The 21805-nt window shown below is 38.7% G+C and overlaps 1 protein-coding gene across 4 annotated transcripts in view; it reads right to left on the reverse strand.

The window, feature by feature from the left end:
• SUGCT (succinyl-CoA:glutarate-CoA transferase) overlaps positions 1-21805 on the reverse strand; it is a 337148-nt gene that overhangs the window by 208322 nt on the left and 107021 nt on the right. For all 4 annotated transcript variants that reach the window (XM_044454191.1, XM_044454201.1, XM_044454172.1 and 1 more), the window contains 3 exons: positions 18683-18754; positions 17406-17503; positions 9057-9159 (listed from right to left, as the gene is read on the reverse strand). In XM_044454191.1, the coding sequence (XP_044310126.1) occupies positions 9057-9159; positions 17406-17503; positions 18683-18754 (273 nt within the window). The remainder of the gene's footprint in view (positions 1-9056; positions 9160-17405; positions 17504-18682; positions 18755-21805) is intronic.

Consider the following 21805-nt stretch of genomic DNA (forward strand, 5'->3'; position numbering starts at 1 on the left):
ACTAGGAATGCATCAGTCTATCAATTTTGGTTCTTTTCAGTTAATGACTCAAATTTTTTAAAGTTCACATGCAAGTTTGTATATGTTCTGGTGTGCATTTTACATACATGCAATTTTATACATAATTCTGTCTAATACCCACATTTCCTACAAGCAGTTTCCTAATGCAATGCATTTTAAAATGTTATTTTCACAAATGCATGCATTTTGCTCTACAAATTTCCCTGACATGCGCACTTCCATAGGCTTTATTTATTTACTTATTTATGCACATATTTATATGCTGCTTATAACTGCCAAAAGGCCTTCCTAGGTGGCTTTCAACAATTTTTGATTGAAGAACTTCATTGCAAAAGTCAGAGAAAGGTGTCTTTTAAAAGAGAACTGTATTTCAGTCCACCTTGGTTCAAAAGTGCAAAATTAGTTAAGTTTGATTTAAAATACAAACCAAATAAATTTCTTCCCATCTCTAATGATAATATTTACTTCCAGCAACATAAAGAGGGGGGATGCCTTAAGATTTTGAGACAAGATGCATTTCCCAAGGAAGATGCTACATAAACAGTTTTGAAAGGCTACAGAGAAAATTCTACCTCCAGGAGCCAAATGAAGAAATGCCAAGAAGGTTTTCAAAAGACCACTAAGGGTATGATCTTATGCATATTTGGACTGCATAATCACTGGGACTCAGGCAATCTGGGTTCTAGTCCCTGCCTAGCCATGGAACCAACTGGGTGACTTTGGGCCAGTCACAGAATCTCAACCTCACCTGCCTCACAAGGTTGTTGTGGGGATAAGATTGAGAACAGGAGGAGAAGAATGATACAAGCCACCCTGAATTCTTTTAAGAGAGAGAGAGAAAATGGCAGGATATAAAAATAATAAATCAATAAAATACTGTGGGATCCTAAGGTCCCTATTTCCAACACACAGAGTCCTGCCAGCCACAGGAATAAATGGGAGGAAAAAAATTAAGGACTCTTCCTCCCACCCCAACAGAACTTTGAATGTGGCATTTGCTCTACTACAAGGCTTCCCTCAAACCACTCTTCTGGAAACCCATGTTAGTGAGGAAGACGCTGGTTATCCTTTGATGTTTATGGAGAAAATCAGTTACAATTAACTGTGGCCTGTTTTTACATTCTGGAAGTTTTAAGATTCCTGGCCTCTGAATCATGTAAGAGACCCTTATGCAATTCCAGGAGCAGGTCAAGTGGGTTATGAAACCAAAGAGTCAAACAAAATGTAAGAACTAAGGAGACTCTCTCTCTCTCTCTCTCTCTCTCTCTCTCTCTCTCTCTCTCTCTCTCATTTACTGTTCTAGCTAAAGACCACAACAAAATAATACAAAGGAGTTCCAAAATGCAGGTATTGTCAAATACCACTTATTCAAATACCTTTTGCTAAGCCAATCAGAGTAAAAACATTTCAAAAAAGATTAACTGGAAAAGCAAGTATCAATATTTTTAGATATGATCTCTCAAGCCAGCATACAACATTCAATAGGACAATATCAGGCATAAGTACATTGTAGCTGCTCAAGCAATTTTAATATTTTTGAAACTCCTGTGTTGTTTTGCCGTTCACCAAGCAATCTACTTTCTGACTAGTGGAAGTATCAGCAATTTGTTCAACAACAGAAACCAAGACAGGGGAAGACAGGACAAGTAAATCTATTATTTATCAGGACAAGAACAAACTGTTCTAGATAGATACAATCTCCCAGTATAGTCCCTCAAGGATTCAGATTCTATTTTACTCTATATGGTTATTGAGCACCTGAAAAGGGAAACAGGAGCCTGTTGACAACAGGTGTAGATCACACCAATTTATGAAGCACTGCTACTACAAACACATTACATGCTTGTGTGTGTAAGCAAGCCATGCAAGTTTTTCCTCTGCCATTAATGCAATGGCAAACCATTTTCTAGTTATACAAAAGCAGGACCGAATCAATGAACAGCACTTTCAAGCGCCATCCCAAAATATGACACCTCTGATGTCTACCAGTTCTCCGGGAGCAAGTTCACTGACCAAGTGAACAGGAAAAGCTAATCGGAGTTCAGCAGTAGACTTCAACAGGGGAGGCTGAGGAGGAAGCACCTAAGATGGAAGACGTACCCAACAAAATTTCCTTATAAAGTGAGCAGATAGTTATACTTAGCAGGGGCCACCAACTGAGTAGCTAAAGGAAGAATCAGTATACTGGCTGCAGAAAGGAAGGACTAGCACGGAAAAGAAAATGGGCCCTGCACTTGTCCTAATGACTTAGAAGAAGTTGAGGGCGGTGGGAAGGAGTGCTTATCACATTTGCAGATGACTCAATAGCAATCTGGCAGGGATTCCTGCACTTGATGGACTTGGGGGTTGGACTTGATAGCCTAAATGGCCCCTTTCAACACTTAAGTTTCTATGCTCCTACTCAGAAGTAAGCATAGGCAGCATACTCACTCAAAAATAAGTAGAGGGAGCTTCTACAGCAAGCATGACAAAGCTGCAAGGCAAGCCTCAGAAGCAAGCATTGATTTCCTCCTCAAGAGCTGATCAGAAGGGAGATTTTCCCTGACAGGAGAAAGGGTGGGCACTGTGAAAGAAGTTGGGGAGGAACCACTGGATCATGGGATGAAATGGATGGGTTGCCACTGGCTTACTGGGTCACATGAAAGACAACCAAACAATACATGCATACCACTACTCTAAGAGAAAATGAAGTTATTCGCCAGGGGTTTGCTCCCAGTACCATATCAAGGGAAAACAAACGGAAATACAATAAACTAATTTCTTCCTCTGACTTGTCTCCTCTACTCACTGTGAATTACTGCAGTGTTCAACTTGCATAACACCCATAAAATGACAAATACAACATGCAACTAAAAATAAGTATCAGCATTAAAAATATCACTGATGCTTTTATCTAAAAGGACATTTTAAAAATAAAGTTGGAACCCAAATATCAATTTATTATCCAATTTTACAAAATGTCTCTACAACTCTCAAAAGAGTTCCTCTAACTGGCCTCTTACATTTTTCCTAAGTGGTGGATCCAGGATAAATGCACTCATCCAAAATTTATTACCTGTGCCTTTCCAGTTTTGGAAACATGGCATGCCAAAGATTCCTGGCAAGGTTTGAGAGAAAATAATAATTTCACTTCACTTGGATAACAGTCAACAAACGTTTACTAATCACAATGATGCAAAGCATGGTCAGTAATTCCAGAGAGAGAAAGTAATTGGGCTGATGCTCACTTATTTTCACAATACAGACAGTGAATGTTTAAAATATGAGGCTGGAAATCATTTGAGTTGGACATGTTCAAACTGAATCATTTAAAATGGATCTTACTGAAGAAAGGGAATGAACTTACAAACATAGGAAACTACATTGCATTAAGCTAGTGCATTGGTCAATCTACTTTGACGAATATTGTCTACTCTGATTGGCAGAAGCTCTTGAGTGACCAACGTTTCCATTTTAGGTCCCTAAGATCCTTTTAACTGGACATGTCAGGAGATAAGCCTTGGACATTCAGCATGCAAAGCTGATTGGCTGTCCATGGAAACATCCATATTATGGGCTGTACTAGGGCTTCAGTACTATTAACTTACATAAACTGGTTATTCTGGGAACAAATTGAGAAATGAAGAAGCACCATCCTTTTTCTACTTTCATCTTCCATTGATACATAGCATTAAAAATGAGTGTATGACTGTGTCATTTGAACTTCTGGTTCTGTTGCAAAAATGTCCCTGGCTGTCACAGGCAATGTCACTGATGGCCAGCCTACTTCTGTGCTGTTTTCCTTTTCCCCTATGCACAGTTCATTATTGGGCCAGTGAAGGCTGCGTAATAGTGATATCTGGCTTCTCATCAACAGGATGGGGGCATCCAGGGGAATGGAAAGGGGGGAGGCAAGAAGCTGTCCATATTTCCAAGGATATGTCCCAAGTTTCCCATCTATATGGGCAGCTGCCATACAGATGTGCCCCGACAAAGGGACAGGTGATTCAGAGAGGTTAACAAAGCCAATTAATTTCATAACTTCCCAGGAATAACAGAGATGAAAACAAGGAGATCCTTCTCAGCATTCAAACACTTCCTACTTCAGCTGTGTGGAGCCTACTTATTCTCTTTGGAAGAGTGGCTAAAAGGATCTGAACTGGACTTCTGGGAGAGGAAAAAGAAGGTTCCTGTATTTTTAAAGTTAAATTTAATTTTTATGGCAAATGTGAAGTTGGGGAAGTGTTATTAAGGCCTGGCTGCCTGCCACAGGGTGGAGTTTTGTTTTGGTATCCTTTTAGAGTTTGCAGGTGTTTGGCATGAACTGCAATCAAGGACAGCTGTGATAGTTCAGATCTGCTATTTCCCTCCCAATATTTCTCAGAACTGATGCAGTGTGGTGATGTCTTACACCTGATATCCTCATCTTGTGTGGTATGCCTAACTGTACTATTACAAAAAGTCTCTCCATTTTTATCACTTTTAAAAGGTGCCGTTCAGAGCAATAAGCTGACAATGCCTATCTTGAGACACACAGCCCAAACTCAATCACTCAAAGTCAATCAAAACAAGACTTTCAGTCTATCTCATGTTATTTTCTTAATTTATTTTCCACAGGCACTTCCAAAATACATGATGTTTTAGACTGCTGTGTAAAAGAACCCACTTCCATGAAGATCAGGACATCTGCTTGCATTCCATAAGCTCAAAAACTAAACACATTGAGGCTGCAAACCTGCCCAATACCTACTTTATTTCTTTGGTTTCTGGCCAGTTACATCTTTTTCAAGAAGCAGAATGGGGTCTATTGGAAACCATTAAAACAACAATAACTACCACCAAAGTTTGTTTATGTTTCAAAAACCCGAATTCCTGATTGTATGTCATGCGCAAGTTCCCAAGAGTGCATTGACCATATTGAGATCATCTAGTGAGTGTTTAAAACTTATTGGGAATTCCTTTAATGCAGCACACAATCTTGGCCTGATTAAAAGGACATTTCTTTAACAAAAATGAATGAAAACTTGGAAACTGCCTGGCTATAAAAAGCTGCATAAAGATGGCCAGCATTACTGCATTTTTCCTGATTGCAAAATGTTCAACAAACATAGTGTCTCATTTATATGTTGACTAAAAATAGTGCTCATCAAATCTGTTGACTCTTTCAATGCTATTCCACACCTAAAAAAGTAATCTATTGCCTTTTAAAGGAACACTCTAATCCAGAAAAGCAACTCTGAGCTGCATGAAATGTTCAGAAGAGAATCTTCACCTCAGGCTACAGATTAGAGATTCAATGTGTGAATGTCCCCTTCATGGAAAATGCTCCTGGATATGGAATACCAGTACTGGGGGTGGGAGAGCTCTCTGCTCAGCTTTCCATATGCAAGGATGATTTGATGCCGGGATGCTGTTCTCCAGTTCCTTAGATTTTCTTGATGATTTGATGTATACAGGCCCATGTGATATCTAACATTTGCACTTTGCCCACTTTCGCATTAAACCACAAGTAATTTCCCTGTGAATTTGTTTTGGAATTGACTTTTCTGCAAAAACAAAGGACTACATAGGATGGGACTGCTGAGGTAGAAGCAATTGCAAGTTACTTCTTGGGAAATGAGGCCCCCACCAGATACATCTCATTTTTGTTACATTCTATACATATTTAAGCTATTTAAATTTGAATTATTTAAATTGTTTGCCATCACACATAAACCATATACATTTAGTTTGGATTCTAGTAGGATATTTATTATAAGGGTGTTTGCACACACATGCTCCAGTTTCTAGTAGTATGCTCTGGGTAAGTGTAAAAGGGCAGAAAGAGGGGTAGGCTATGCCTATGCTTGAGCCAATCCTGATGGCTGGGGAATGCTTTTATGATTCTGGCTGTACATGCATAGGGCCAGGATTCTGCCCACAGATTACATTTAGAAATGATGTGAGGAATGCTTCATTAAGAATAACATAAAGAGTTGCTGCTTCATATCTAACTGGCCTCAGAAGTGCAATAGGTGGCTAGGGACTTCTTATCTGTGATACCTATACTTTTGAATTCCCTGACTTCAGAAGATTCCTACTAATTTTCAGAAAATACCTCACTTCAATGGCCCTTCAGTGGTGGTTAACATTTTCTGGCTGGTTTGCTTGGTTCTATGGTTCATGGTTAGATGTTGCCTAATTATTTTTAATTAGGATTTTTAATTTCAATTTTTACTACATTTCATATTGTAGAATGTTGCTTTGGGTAACCAATGTGTTGACATTCAGTCTATACATTTTAACATAAATAAAGGAATCATTTCCTCCCAATATGGGAATTTTAAAACTTGTAAATACAGTTGATAGTGAAAAGCAGACCATTTCCTTCAAATACCACTCTGTACAAATGTGGTTATTTTATTTGGATGATCTGGTGGACATGTGTTTCCCTGTCTCGGCAAACAGATGCAGTCTTCATAATATGTACCATCACTTGTTGAGCACTGCATTTGACACAGGGAACTTCAGCATGCAAGGTCTTCAGAGATGAAAAAGGAGTAAAAATATGCAGCATTAACAGGCAGATGACAGAAGAAATGAGGTTGTAATGATATGGGAATAAAGAGCCCTCAACATAAAGAGTAGAGGTTCATGTGGACCACAACAAAAGGAAGCTAGAACAGAAAGTCAAAAGGTTTGCGTGCCAATGTTTAAACAGAAACTCCTGAAAGTTCATTTTTAAAGAGCCAGCCTCCTTCCCAAGGTGATCTTTAAATATCACCTTTCAGAGTGTTACAAATGTTTATCTTCTGCAGCCCTTTGAACACATGCATAATCGCTATTTTAGCACCACCGTGTGTATAAACCACTAACCAAACACTAGTAAAATCAACATCCTATGAGTGTTAAAAAGTAAAGGTTTAAATCCCTGTGAAAGTCACAAAGTGAGAAAGTTGGCTTCCCTATTGACCACAGGCAATATTTCCATTGTGTTGCTTCATTCCATGAATCATAGTGCATTGTCTACCAAAACTTCCATTTTGATGAAATACTGGCTTAGCTTTTCTGTGTATTTTCATCACACATTTCTCTGATATCCTTCTGAATGTATGCCTGGTACAGAAGTGAACAAAACAGTGGTCTTTATTTCACCTAAATACTTGTAGACTTGCTTTTGGCAGGTAAGCTGTAAGAAAGATTTTTGTATTTGGAACTAAGATGACTCAGAGTTGTTGAATAATCATTCTACTAGGTTGATTCCAGACTGAGGGAAAAAACCCTTGAAATCAATGGGACAAGTCAGTCATGACTGCTTTATTTCACTTCTTTCAGTGGTTCTAGACTGACTGAACCCATTAACCTGGTTGGTATGACCTAACAACCCACCACAGGTGATCAGCCATGTAGGCTGATCATGTAGGTTAAACCCAATGTGCATTCTGCAGAGTGACTCGTTTTCATTAAGAAGCCATCCGAGAACCCACGACTTGTTTGGGGGCTGTTCATACCCATAGTGGCTTGATGTGTTGCCCAGGCACAGTAGGGCAATTTTATCATGAGTGTCTGGGAAGGGGTAGAGAACTACCTGGCCAGAGTAGGAAAAGCCCCTGTCATGCCTTGCAGTTTTACTCGTGCTGCCACCATTCTCCCTCATCCAGACACAGCTGATGACCGCTTGCTAGCCAGAAATGAAGAGGGGAATGTGGGGACACTTGGCTAAATATCAAAGAGGTGGACTTGCACAACAGAGAAAGTCTCTGAAAGAAAATCAAAGGTTGGCAAGTAAGTTGCTGCATTCCTAAGAGCTCATCAGGCAATCTGATGGCGAGTAGGGCAGTTTCCCATGGTAGCTGGCAACCCCTGGGCACAGATTTTTTAGAGGGTGTCAATGCGGGGACCAAGGCAATGCATTCTGCCACAAAAGCTCCTGTGATACATGCTAGAACCAACAAGAGGGCTGAGGGGGCGCAAGGAGGAAAGAAAAAAAAGGCAGCTGGGCTGGTAATTTGTTGAGGTACCATGGGTTGCTCAGCTAACAGCCAACCCATGGTGGTTTATATGAAGGGAAGTTTAAATGACATACAAGCCTGGTGACACTGCCTTTTAAAAAGTCCACATTGCATCAAAATATAGATCATTTGCACAATTTGGGGACACTTTAACTTCTAGCGCTAACAAGAATAAGATTGGTTTCATAACTATTTATCCAATATGGTTCAGTAAGATATTTTTTGGCAATGTTGAGTTACATGTGAATATACAAGAAAGGAAATTCTTGAATCAATGTCTTTTTAACAATGAAATCAAGTGTAACTTTTTTAAACCCGACATATAGCAGAGAAAAGCCAATTCAAAACATTTGCTCATTTAGTCTTTGAAAACTCTACATTCTGGATTAATTTAGCATAAAATCATATGAAACACATCATGCATAAAGAAGAGTGATGCCAACTTTTAGGACAGCTAAACATATTTGTTGAGAGAATTTTTATAATGAACCACTAATATAGGACAAATTCATTATTCATGACATTTCCAGAAACTACAATCCTAGTCTTTTCTACTATGAAAATGAAGATAACCCAGTCTGAACCTTTGGAATAGGGATAACTACAAAAATAATTATCTGAATACCGTATTACCAATTCATCATTGCTGATCAGAAGTCAGTTTGCAGCAGATTGCAAGCACATCTTACCACACTGCATTCTTTGATACAGAATGACCAATTTTACACTTCCAAATGTCAAGCCCTTCCAGAGCTTGCAAGACATTCTGCTGTGCTGTGAATTTTTGCTGAACTGTAAGTAAAATGTGGTTCAAAAGCTGACAGACTAACAATGGGATACAAACAGTAAACAGAGACATTTCCTAGGATTTGGCTTTTGCAATGCTCCTATTAAGTTATATCTTTACTATATAGTATAGTGTTTACTATATTATGAATAGTATAAAGTTTACTATATTATCTCTTTAGCCAACAGTCAAAATTAAACGTATAATCACAATAGCAAAGGAACAACCATGTGCATATCTTTAAACAAAAATTCAGGATTGTATCCAAGAGAACTGACCTGAGGATCCGAAAACACCTGCTTCATGCTATTGATTGGGCCATATGGAACACCACTACCTTCAAAGAGTTCTAGCCATTCGGTGGTCTCTTTTTCCAAAAATCTAGGAATAAATAAAGAAGCATGCGGTTTGGACTATCCCTTTCAGCCAACAAATTTGAAAACAAAAGAAAAACAAAGTTAGCTTCTATCCAAGCAGTCAATAATTCTGTAAAAATTCTCTGCACGTGTTCCTCGGAAATACAGAGACCAAGCCTTGAGGCAAAAAACATGGTTAGACTGACTTTCAGTTCTATCTGATTTTCTGATGCAATCCAGCAGTGATGCAAACCAACATTATCAGCAGTTTCAAATATAAGCCAGTACACTTCCTCCCATTCTTAATTAACAGTAATGAGCTTCACATTTTTTATTTCATGTCTTTTATTTTTCACAACAAAAAAGATAGATGTGATGTGGTTAAAAGTCTCATGAATAGGGGAAAAAGCTGTTCTATTTTTAAACACAAAGATCCAATTCAAAGCTTTGCAAAGTTTTCTCCTCTGTTACATCTGAAACACATGTCCCAATTAACAACCACAATTGTTGGTCTGATAACAACATTGATTATATGTTTATGTGTTGTATGATTGTAATATTTGTCCCAAGGTCATCCGGTTTAACATATGATATACTTTCCTTATCCTGTGCAAACCAAAATTCCTTGGTTTACTTGGTTGCCTCCTTGAGGCCATTTATAAAATCCTACTTTATCATCATATTCCCATTATTAGATAAACATTTCCTGTTTTTTGTTAGTGAAATGTTACTTCCTCCTTGTTTGGTGGAGTTAGCCAGTAGCAGTTCACATACTGTTCTGAACACACATGAACCAGAAGTAACATTCAGGATGCATCCTATATGTGCTTACTTGCACATATAAGTCTCAGCTGGGTTTACTCCTCTGTAGACACAGGATTTCACTGTAATGCAATCATTTATGTTGGTTGGATTTTGGTTTTGCCACAGTTTCATCAAAGCACAGCAATTTAAGTCAAGGCAAAACTTGGGATTGTTCTCTTCATCGGGTTTAATGAAAGACAACATGATCAGAGTCCAGGCAGGGAGGGAGAGATCACCATCCCCTAAATGTTATGCATATATACAGCTCTATTATAGCAAAGTGAAATAAGCAGCTGGCTACATACAGAAACATGCAAGGTTAGATGCTACAAAAATATTCCAAAAGTTTTTAATGTACAATCAGCATTTTCCATGTTGCAACTGAACTACCCAGATATATTTTAGAGGACAATAATATGATTAGGTTTATAATGAAACAGAGCTACACATTAAAAGGGAATGTCCAGGCAGAAATACACCACTAAAAATATTTAACCATGTAAACATTCATATGCCAAGGTCAGTGATATGTGAAAAGAATCTCTAAGAACTTTGGAATACATAACTGAAGTTGTGACTTCTATCACAACTCTGTGTGGTGCAGTGATTGGCAACTGGAGAGACCTGGGTTCAAGTTCCTGTCAGCCATGAAGTCCATTGTGTAACTTGGTTGCAGTCACTGACTCTTAGCTCAAGCCATCTAACCGGGTTGTTGTAAGAACAATATGGACAGGATGTGGACCATGTAAAGTGCCTTGGGTCACTTGCAAGAGGGGAAAGTGTGAGCTATAACAAACAACACACAAAGGAAAACAAACAAACACAGAATTCTGGTGATTTTGTGAGTGGAATTTAGTGAGCTGCTAGAGAACAAGGCCAAGAAAAGTGAGAATCCAGAAAGCAGGAAAGAATATGTGCCAACAGGCCTGAAAAAAATGTGTTACATGTGTCCATGGGCCCAAAAGGGGTCCTATCCATGCTTTAAGCATTTATACTCCATGCTGGTGGCACAGGCAATAAATGAAATGCAGACAGGAATGGGAAGTGCCAGTGAATATATTTATTTACTTACTTGCGCACTTATTTATAGGCTTCCTATAACTGCCAAGGCCTTCCTAGGTGGCTTATAATACATTAAGACATAAAAAGCACATTAAAACCCCGTTAAAACACTAACAAGTTAAAACATCTATAATAACTGTATAAAAAAGGACCACAGCATTCAGGGGCTAAGCGTTATTTTTTTATTTAAAAAAGGTTAGAAAGGTTAGAATTAGGGCATGAAGATATGAAAATGAATCATAATTAACAGGTGGTAAAGAAGGTACATATAGGAAAACAAACAAACCAAAGTGCTTATGCTACCTGAGAAAGTATTGGCAGCACTGTATACAATCCAATCAAGCAAAAGTATTTGAATGTTAAGAATATTTCAATCTGCAACTATTTATTTGCATCAGCTTTATATCTGCACTAACCTAAAACTGACAACCCCTCACAAAAGCCCTCAGAGGTAGGTTTTCCCTTGAATAGCCACGGTCTCTGTTCTACGTTCTCCTTCGCAATCTAATTTACTGGGACTAAAGTAACATTATTCTAACCACTTCAGCTTACATTATGAAGCAGACTTCAAAACCACGTAATGCTCTGTCCTTCTTGCTCTCTAACAACCCAGCTCACTTGTGCAGTGTTAATCTTCTAAACATTAAAAGGTTGTAATTGTAGCAAGTTCCTTCCTATTCTGAAATCTCATTTGATCATTCTTCCATTTCACCTAATAGCTTGTATATCTTTGTTGACAAATTGTTCCTTTATGCAAATTCACTAGAGTATTTTGGGGTTCAGTTTACATGAAAGACCCTAGGACATCTTTTTAATAAAATGCAAAGTAAAGCATGCCCCTTTCAATATAATATGCAACAGATGTATACCTGGTGCATACCAAATGGTTTTTTTGAAATATCTCTTAGGGTGTTCCTGCATAGTGTGGTGTAGTGGTTAAGAGCATGGGACTGGGACTCAGACGATCTGGGTTCTGGTCCCCACTCGGCCATGGAGCCAACTGGGTGACTTTGGGCCAGTCACAGACTCTCAGCCCAACCTACCTCACAGGGTTGTTGTGGGGATAAGATGGAGGAGGAGAATGATGTAAGCTGCCTTGAGCCCTTTGTAGGAAAAAGGCAGGACATAGATCAATAAATAAATAAATAAATAAATGTTTAGTACACTTATATCCTACCTTTCCTCCATCACTGAGGTGCAAGAGGTTCCCAAGAAGTCTCCCATTCAAGTGGAAACTAGACCAAGTTAGTTAGCCACATCCTATGCCTTCAGACCATACCAAATTCCACTATCTAACTAGACTTCTAATCTCTGAGCATTCATAAAACACGTCTTTGGTATATGAAAGCCTTTAGGAGTCAATGCAATTGCTGGCATAATTGATAAGCTTTATCATGTCAAGCCCTCTTATACAAATGATAGCCTTATTAAGCTTAGCCTTTCAGATCTTGTAAGAATCAAATGCCAGTCTTGGTAATTTAATGTATTTTCCACAAGAAACCCTTCCAAATGTACACCCAATAAAGGCTATTTAATATCAATCAACTCCACTGCCTTCTTCATGTGACAGATTTGTTCTCCACAATGAATCTGCTGCAAAGACTCAAAGGAATAAAATGTTTTCTAGTACTAAGAAACAGTAACAAGTCTCACATATCCTGTCTTTCAAAATTACCAAATAAAATGTGATCACTCTACAAATGATGTCTATTAGCTAATATAAGCCAAATTACAAGGAACAGGAATGGAAACATATGACTCGAAGACCCTAGACCTAGATTCATATTACAGTTGGTCTTCCTTTATTGAGTGCCAGATTCATTCAAACTAACATGACACTTCATAAATTATGTTCTTCCATTAACATACAAAGGACAGACTAGGTCTGCACAGACAGCATCTGCAGTCCCCAGGGACTTCATGGAACCTTTGCGAACATAACATGATATATCTGGCAAACAAGCTGAAGAACAGAATTTGAGACAGCAACAGGGACAACCAAATAACAGCCAGCTATAAGTATCATGTTTTTTAAGTCAGTAAATCCCACATTTAAACTTTCAAAAGAATTAAGTGAATTTGCACCAACTCCTACAGAACAATATGAGGAATAAAATTGGCACGGTGAAAAAACACTGGGAACCTTTAAGAGTAACATAAGGACATAACTCCAAATGTCCATAACACTCAAACACTGCTGGTACAGCAGTGGCCAGGGATGGGGAGGGAGGGAGGCTGGGCCACTAATAAGGCTTGGCATAATAATGCCACAGCAACCATGCATATGGATGTATGAAGAATTTAATTGTTGCTAATTCCAAAATTATATGGCACCTCTTGGACAATTGGTATATGGATAACAAAGTAGCAAAGGCACCTAATTTCAGATGGATTGCTGCAACATAGTTATTGGCAGTTTCAATAGATAAAAACACAGTTGTTGTTGTTAGTTGCGAAGTCGTGTCCGACCCATCATGACCCCATGGACAACATTCCTCTAGGCCTTCCTGTCCTCCACCATCCCCCGGAGTCCACTTAAGCTCACAGCGACTGCTTCATTGACTCCATCCAGCCACCTCATCCTCTGCCATCCCCTTCTTCTTTTGCCATCCCAGCATTAGGGTCTTCTCCAGTGAGTCTTTCCTTCTCATAAGGTGGACAAAGTATTTGAGTTTCATCTTAGGGATCTGGCCTTCTAAAGAGCAGTCAGGGTTGATCTCCTCTAGGACTGACAGGTTTTATCTCACTGCAGTCCAAGGGACTCACAGGAGTCTCCTCCAGCACCACAATTCAAAGGCCTCAATTCTTCAACGCTCAGCCTTCCTTATGGACCAGTTTTCACAGCCATACATTGCAACTGGGAAAAACATAGCCTTGACTATACGCACTTTTGTCGGCAGGGTGATGTCTCTGCTTTTTAGTATGCTGTCTAGATTTGACATAGCTTTCCTCCCCAGGAGCAAGCGACACTGTCTGTGGTGATCTTGGAGCCCAGGAAAATAAAATCTGTCACTACCTCCATGTCTTCCCCATCTATTTGCCAGGAAGTGATAGGACCAGATGCCATGATCTTAGTTTTCTTGATGTTGAGTTTCAAGCCAAGTTTTGCGCTCTCCTCTTTCACCCACATCATGAGGCTCTTTAGTTCCTCTTCACTTTCTGCCATTAGAGTGGTATCATCTGCATATCTGAGGCTGTTGATATTTCTCCTGGCAGTCATAATTCCAGCTTGTGATTCATCTAGCCCCGCCTTTCTCATGATGTGCTCTGCATATAAGTTAAATAGGCACGGCGACAGTCAGTATACAGCCTTGCCGAACTCCTTCCTCAAATGTGAACCAATCAGTGGTTCTATGTCCAGTTCACACTGTTGTTTCTTGACCTGCATATAGGTTTCTCAAGAGACAAAAAAGATGGTCTGGTACTTCCATCTCTTGAAGAACTTGCCACAGCTTGCTGTGATCCACACAATCAAAGGCTTTAGCATTGTCAATGAAGCAGAAGTAGATGTTTTCCTGGAACTCCCTAGCTTTCTCCATGATCCAGCGTATGTTGGCAATTTGATCTCTAGTTCCTCTCCGTCTTCAAAACCCTGCCTGTACTTCTGGTACTTCTCGGTCCACATACTGCTGAAGCCTAGCTTGTAGGATTTTGAGCATCACTTTGCTAGCATGTGAAATGAGTGCAATGGTGCTGTAGTTTGAACATTCTTTGGCATTGCCCTTCTTTGGGATCGAAATGTAAACTGACCTTTTCCAATATTCTGGCCACTGTTGAGGTTTCCAAATTTGCTGGCATATTGAGTGTAGCACTTTTACTGCATTGTCTTTTAAAATTTTGAATAGCTCATCTGGAACACTGTCACCTCCACTAGCTTTGTTGTTTCTCAGACTGCCTAAGGCCCTCTTGACTTTATATTCCAGGATGTCTGAAGCGAGCTCAGCAACCACCCCATTGTGGTTATCAGGGATGTTAAGCACTTTCTTGTATAGTTCCTCTGTGTAATCTTCCCACCTCTTCTTAATCTCTTCTGCCTCTGTTAGGTCCCTGTCATTTTGGTCCTTTATCATGCCCATCTTTGCATGAAACGTTCTCTTCATATCTGCAGTTTCCTTTAAGGAATCTCTAGTCTTTCCCATTCTAATGTTTTCTTCTATTTCTTTACACTGTTCATTTAAGAAGGCATTCTTATCTCTTCTAGCTATTCTCTGGAATTCTGCATTCAATTGGGTGTATCTTTCTCTTTCTCCCTTGCCTTTCGCTTCCCTTCCTTCCTCAGCTATTTGTAAAGCTTTCTCAGACAGCCATTTTGCTTTCTTGCATTTCTTTTTCTTTGGGATGGTTTTAGTTGCTACCTCTTTGACAATGTTGCGAACCTCCGTCCATAGTTCTTGAGGCACTCTGTCTATCAGATCTAATTCCTTAAATCTATTTGTCACCTCTACTGTATATTCAGCAGGAATATGATTTAGGTCATACCTGAGTGGCCTAGTGCTTTTCCCTACTTTCTTCAATTTAAGCCTAAATTTTGCAAATAAAAGCTCATAATCTGAGCCACAGTCAGCTCCTGGTCTTGTTTTTACTGACTAGATAGAGTTTCTACATCTTTGGCTGCAGAGCACATAGTCAATCTGATTTCTGTGTTGACCATCTGGTGAGGTCCATGTGCAGAGTCGTCTCTTGGGTTGTTTGAAAATGGTGTTTGCCATGACCACCATATTCTCTTGACAAAATTCTACCAACCTTTGCCCTGCTTCATTTTCTACTGCAAGACCAAACTTGCCAGTTATTCCGGCTATCTTTTGGCTTCCTACTTTAGCATTCCAATCCCCCATGATGATATGGACATCATTTTTGGTGTTAATACTAGAAAGTGTTGTAGGCCTTCACAGAACCAGTCAATGTCAGTCTCTTCAGCATCAGTGGTTGGGGCACAGACTTGGACCATTGTGATGAAAGGTTTGCCTTGGATTTGAACTGAGATCATTCTGTCATTTTGGAGATTGTATCCCAGTACTGCTTTTCCTACTCTTTTATTGACTATGAAGGCTACTCCATTTCTTCTAAGGATTCTTGCCCACACTGGTATACCTGATGGCCATCTGAATTAAATTCACCCTTTCCTGTTCATTTTAGTTCACTGATTCCTAAGAGGTCGATGTTCAGTCTTGTCATCTCATGTTTCACCACGTCCAGCTTACCTTGATTCATTGATCTTACATTCCAGATGTCTATGGTGTATACATCTTTACAGCATCCGATTTTCCTTTCACCAACAGATACATGCACAACTGAGTGTCCTTTCGGCTTTGACTCAGTCACTTCATTCTGTCTTGCGCTACTAGTACTAGTCCTCTGCTCTTCCCCAGTAGCACATTGGACACCTTCTGTCCTGAGGGGCTCATCTTCCTGCGTCATATCTTTTTGCCTTTTGGTACTGTCCATGGGGTTTTCATAGCAAGGATACTGGAGTGAGTTCCCATTTCCTTCTCCAGTGGATCTACTTTTGGGTGCCCCTGCATGGCATAGCTCACAGCTCCATTGAGCTGCACAAGCCTCTTTGCCATGACAAAGCAGTGACCCATGAAGGGGAAACACAGACTAACATATATACTGTATATAACAGTCTATAAGGTGACTTGGGTATAGGTCAAGGTCAATATTTTGGGCTGTTTTTCTGGGGTTTGTCTTAGGTTAGGTATATAACAGGCCCCCCAATTTTTGCTTTGCTAGTTTTGGTTTGAAGGGTCATCTTATATGCCAATATGTATGGTAATAACATGTGGAACAAGCAACCAGGAAGTATCTTTCAGAATAATACTGTTTATATCAGTGTATAATGTGATATAATGTGTATAAGACAAGATTGATATTTTGGGCTGTTTTTCTGGTGTGTCATAGCTCAGGTATATAACTTTCCTCCCAATTTTTGCCTTGCTGCTCTATTTTCAAGGATCATCTTATACCCCAATATATGCAGTATTTATTTTAAAAGAAAATATACATTTAAATATATATTTAAATACATGTATAGAACATATTTTAAGAGATTTCTTTCAACTGCAGATTAATGCAAACTGAATGTGAAATTTACACAGACCAGAGGTAGACAGATTTGTCATTTCTCATATAATCAATCTTGCTCAAGTCAAATCCTCTCCTTCTCCTCCTTATGTGGGAATGTTTTATTTTATTAACAGTAAAAACTAAGTTTTTATTAACATATGTAACCCTGCAATTAATACTTGTGACATCAAATATCTCAACATAATGTATAAATGAGAAATTACACACATACACAAAAAGAAACACAATTACAAAATGGTACACATAGGATCAGCATTGCTACATTTGAAAACAAGTGTTCAGAAATAAACATTTTAAAAGTGAAACCTGAAAGCATACCTGGCTGATAAAATTCCAACAAGTTCTTTCCTATTTAACACTCGCTGCTGGTTATTTTTATATCTGGAATCTTGACTGATTTCAGGCAAACTCAGGATCTGAATGAAATGAAATGAATTCAGTAACTTCATTTCCACAGAAAGTTGTATGGACCGGCTTTTCCATGCAATGGTTTCCATTGTTACAATAAACATAATCAAATCAAATAAATAAACTGTATTCTCTTATATAGCTTTTCTAAAATGAAATCTATGCCCACATGTCAAAAGCACAATCACATTTTATTTATCAAAATATTGTTATCGTTCCCTTTCACTCTATGTCTACAACTCCCTACTTGCTCATATTATGATGATCATAAAATATTTATACACTAATAGCATCTTAGATTTGCCTCCTTATAATCTACTTAAAATTATTACTCATATTCCAGTGAAATCCCAAAGGGACAGATTTGTGAGTTTTATCTGTTATAAATAAATAAATAAATAAATAAATCTGTTATTAGGTGTGTTTGTATGGAACAGTAAACCAGGATTCTGAATAATCCTGGCTGACTGTGGGAAAGTTGTGTGCTGATACACTCAGATCATTCAGTCCCATTTTGCTTCTCTCTGTTAATTTGTTAAACTGGAAATGGTTTCTTTAACTTAACTAGGAATCCTGACTTGTTGCTCCCAAATTAGCCCAAATTTGTAAACCAAGAACAAACACGTGCAAAGTTAGCAACAGAGTCTGAAATAGCACAAATGCAGAAACGTATCTTTTAAACTAAAGGTTCGGCACCAGTGCACTCCTGGACACCTATCACCTTAACAAAAAGATACCCTGCCCTCCCCACATTTTCTTACCAACAGCTGGAATTGCTGTGAAGGTTTGTGTTGGTACTGAAAACTGTGGGTCCAAAGGAACTGTTTAGTGTGTACATGGCACAGACAGTCACTTTGCTTTCTTTGCAGAGTTTTGTGCAAGTTACTTGTTTCTGTGACAGCCATATTGTAGTGGTGCCCAGGTAAGTTTCTAAAATTGCCTGAAGTGTCAACAGCCTGAAAATGTTGTTTGCCTCTGTTTAAAGCAATGCATTTTAATATTCCTTTAAACAAGTTGCTATAAAGACAGATAACTAACAGTTTGCAACTCTGGAATTAAATAGGAACAAGAAGTGAAAGCTATTCTATCATATAAGACCAAGATTTAACATTCTCTTATTTAGCAATCAGTCAGCAGCAACACAGGCTTTCTTAGGCAACAACTTGAATTTCCCCCATTTTTATTACCTTGCAAACAGTGGCAAATTGTTGGTCATTTCCTGCTCCTACCACGATATAGCCATCCTTGGTTTTGAAAGCCTAGAAAACAGTTAAAGGAGATCAGATCATAATTAAAACATGCATTATGATACTATTATGCGTAATGAAAAATCCGATTTCTTCTCTTTTCCCCTCTCCTTCAGTAATTTCTAAATGACACTCTCCTTCAGCACTAGCCTGTATGCAACTCAAAAATCTAATACTGAGGGTCCAAGTTATAAATCAACTCTTATATCCAAATGTATTTATTTTTACAGAGGTATTATTATTGTTGTTATTGTTATTGTTATGCTAAATCAGGAGTGTGAAACCAGATGTGTGGAACCACATCTGTGGAGCTCTTTGCTATGCTATGCTAGTCACGAAGTCACGTCTGACCCATCACGACCCCATGGACAACATTCCTCCAGGCTCTCCTAGGGTTCCCAAAACAAACAAATCCCCTTCTTCTTGCATTATGTCCTTGCCTTACTTGGTGGTTTTCCAGCTTTTGCACAGTTTTTCTGCATTCTAAAAAACTGAATTGCTTCTTCTAAGGCTTAGGTAATGGCAGGAACTGTAGTAAGCTAAAATGTGTGGAGTGTTTTGGTCCTGCTCCGTTTTTTGTTTGGCCTTATTTCCCCTGCCCTGGAATTGGAATCCTGGGGGTTTCTCCATAATTGAATTTGACCCTCAGGCTGAAAGAAGTATGTCAACTCTGTATTAAGCCATTCCCAGAATGTTTTCTGGACTGGGAGATTTCTATTTGAACACATTTGTAGTTAAAATCTGTAATAAAATGTGGAAGAAAAACTAGTTATCTTCATATCAGGTATAATCTCCATTTTTTATCAAAGTGTCTGTTAAAGAATCCAAGTATAAAACATATGAGGCTGCTATCTTGAGAGTACCTTTTACATCTCCCTTATGAAATGTGGTATGGAACTTTCAAGGAACATTAGCAAAGTTTCACTACTCATGATGTACATGCATATTAAATTGTTCTTCCTGTCATCTCTGGTCAAACAGATTGACCAGATTGACAATACAAAAACTTGCCAAACCTGTTTGCCAAAAGTGCAAGTAGGCTGACTGCTCAAACCCAACCAGCAAACTCTCTTTCACATGGCCATCCATCCATCCATCTCTTGAATGGCTGCCAAAGGACTGTCCTTTGCTTTGAAGGCATCCTCGGTTTAAAAGGCTATCAAGTCTATGCACAAAAAAGAACAAACAGATGGACCTGAAACTGGCCAGAATCCACACCTGGATAGCAGACTGAGCAGACTCAGGTCATCTGGCTATGGTCCTCTCCATTATGATGAGGTGTTATTTCAGTTATAATTATTATTTCTAAATTTGCATCTATACAACCAAATACTTATAAGAAGCTTTAATGCAAATCCAGGTCATCTTTTGTACTCTTTTCTGAAGATTCATAACTACCCAACTGACCTCCAACCCCCTCTCAAAAATTATGGTTAGTTTACGGGAAACCTGAAGTAACATATGTTAGAAACAGGCTGAGCTTTTCAACCTTGGATGAATTCTGCATCACAACACACATACTGTATAGTCATTGAACATTAAATGTTTAAGGTTTCCATAGATGCCTTACAACATCCACAATAGCCCTATTAACACAAATGCATAAACAATTGTGTGTATATCATCAATTATTACTTTGCAAACACAGGGCAGACCACACAGCAGCAGCATACTTGCATTCATCCTCTTCAAACTGCCAATTCTGAAGTCACTACATTTAAAGGTCCAATCATTAATGTTTCTGCTTCACTGACTTTGGTGAATGTGTGGGAAAACCAACTAAATGCTAAAATGTAATTAGGAAAAATATAACAACCATGTCATCTTTAGTCAACAGCAGTATCGTAATAAGTGCCGCAGTGTTTCTATATGAAATATACTCTCTTCTGCAGCAAAGCAACTATTCTGGGCTTTCCAACACAGAAATAGCTGATTCTTTGGCAGTAACTGTTGCTGGTAAAGCAGAAACTTCCAACATTATTCTCACAGCAATAGCAACATTTAAGCACACCAACAATAGCTTCATTCATGGCCTAGGGATGAACATACACACCACAGGTTACCACAGGTTACTGTCCGGTCATAGAAAGTTCTACTATCTTATTATACAGAGGAGATGGTGGGCAAAGTAGAGACAGATTTTAATGAGATTGTGTTTTGATCAACTGCTGCCCATCGCAGTGAATCAGTTCAAATTAGAGCAATAAAATCTGTGCACATGGCAAAAGTCCTTTCTGTGTGTGGCTTTTGTTTGTAAAGAATGAAAATTTATGATAGGATGTCCAGGAACATGATGTAATTTGCATGCAAAATAGTACACAACATTGGTGTCCTGAACTCTGAAGCTTAAGAGTAGTTGAAGAGAAAAAGCAGCAGACTAGGAAAATTACAAATCTTGTTATGGGGAATCAATGGAGATGAAAGACACAGCATCAATCAGAAAGAGTTGGAAGGGAACCTATGTAAATAAATGTAGAACAATAAACAAAGGCACAAAGACTAATGGGTTTACACTGCAGGTCTGAGATAGTATTATAGAGCTCCCCTAATTATTGAGGAGTGAAATGGAATGTCAAGGGATGGGAACAGCAACAAAGGCCTAATGAGAACTTCAGGAGGTACCCAAGTCAAGTTTCTGTTTATTCTATTCTGGGGTTTCATCTGGATCTAAAGCTAGGATGGAAATCAAATAAATCATACAGACATTTGTGGTAATAATGGTAAATATTATAAATAACTGTGATAATCATTGTAAAACTATGTAATACTTGTAGTGTACAATCATTTGCTTAAGAAAACATAGCTAGTGACTTTTCTTGGAGGCTTCAAGACGAAATGGAAGAACACAAAATATACAGCTGAGACATAGTCCAGTGTTTACTCATGTCTAGTCAAGTAACTATACTGAGGAACATCCTGGCTCACAGTTCAGGGTATTTCTAGATACTGGGTTGATCAAAGCTTAGTCATACTGGGAGGACACTGAATGAACTAAAGTGAATTTGAAGCATGACTTGATAGTTTCAATAGGCCTCCTAGGTATTACTAATCTGGTTCGAACCC

Source organism: Varanus komodoensis, unplaced genomic scaffold, assembly GCF_004798865.1.
Source record: "Varanus komodoensis strain SLA01 unplaced genomic scaffold, ASM479886v1 scaffold10, whole genome shotgun sequence".
Lineage (NCBI taxonomy): Eukaryota > Metazoa > Chordata > Lepidosauria > Squamata > Varanidae > Varanus > Varanus komodoensis.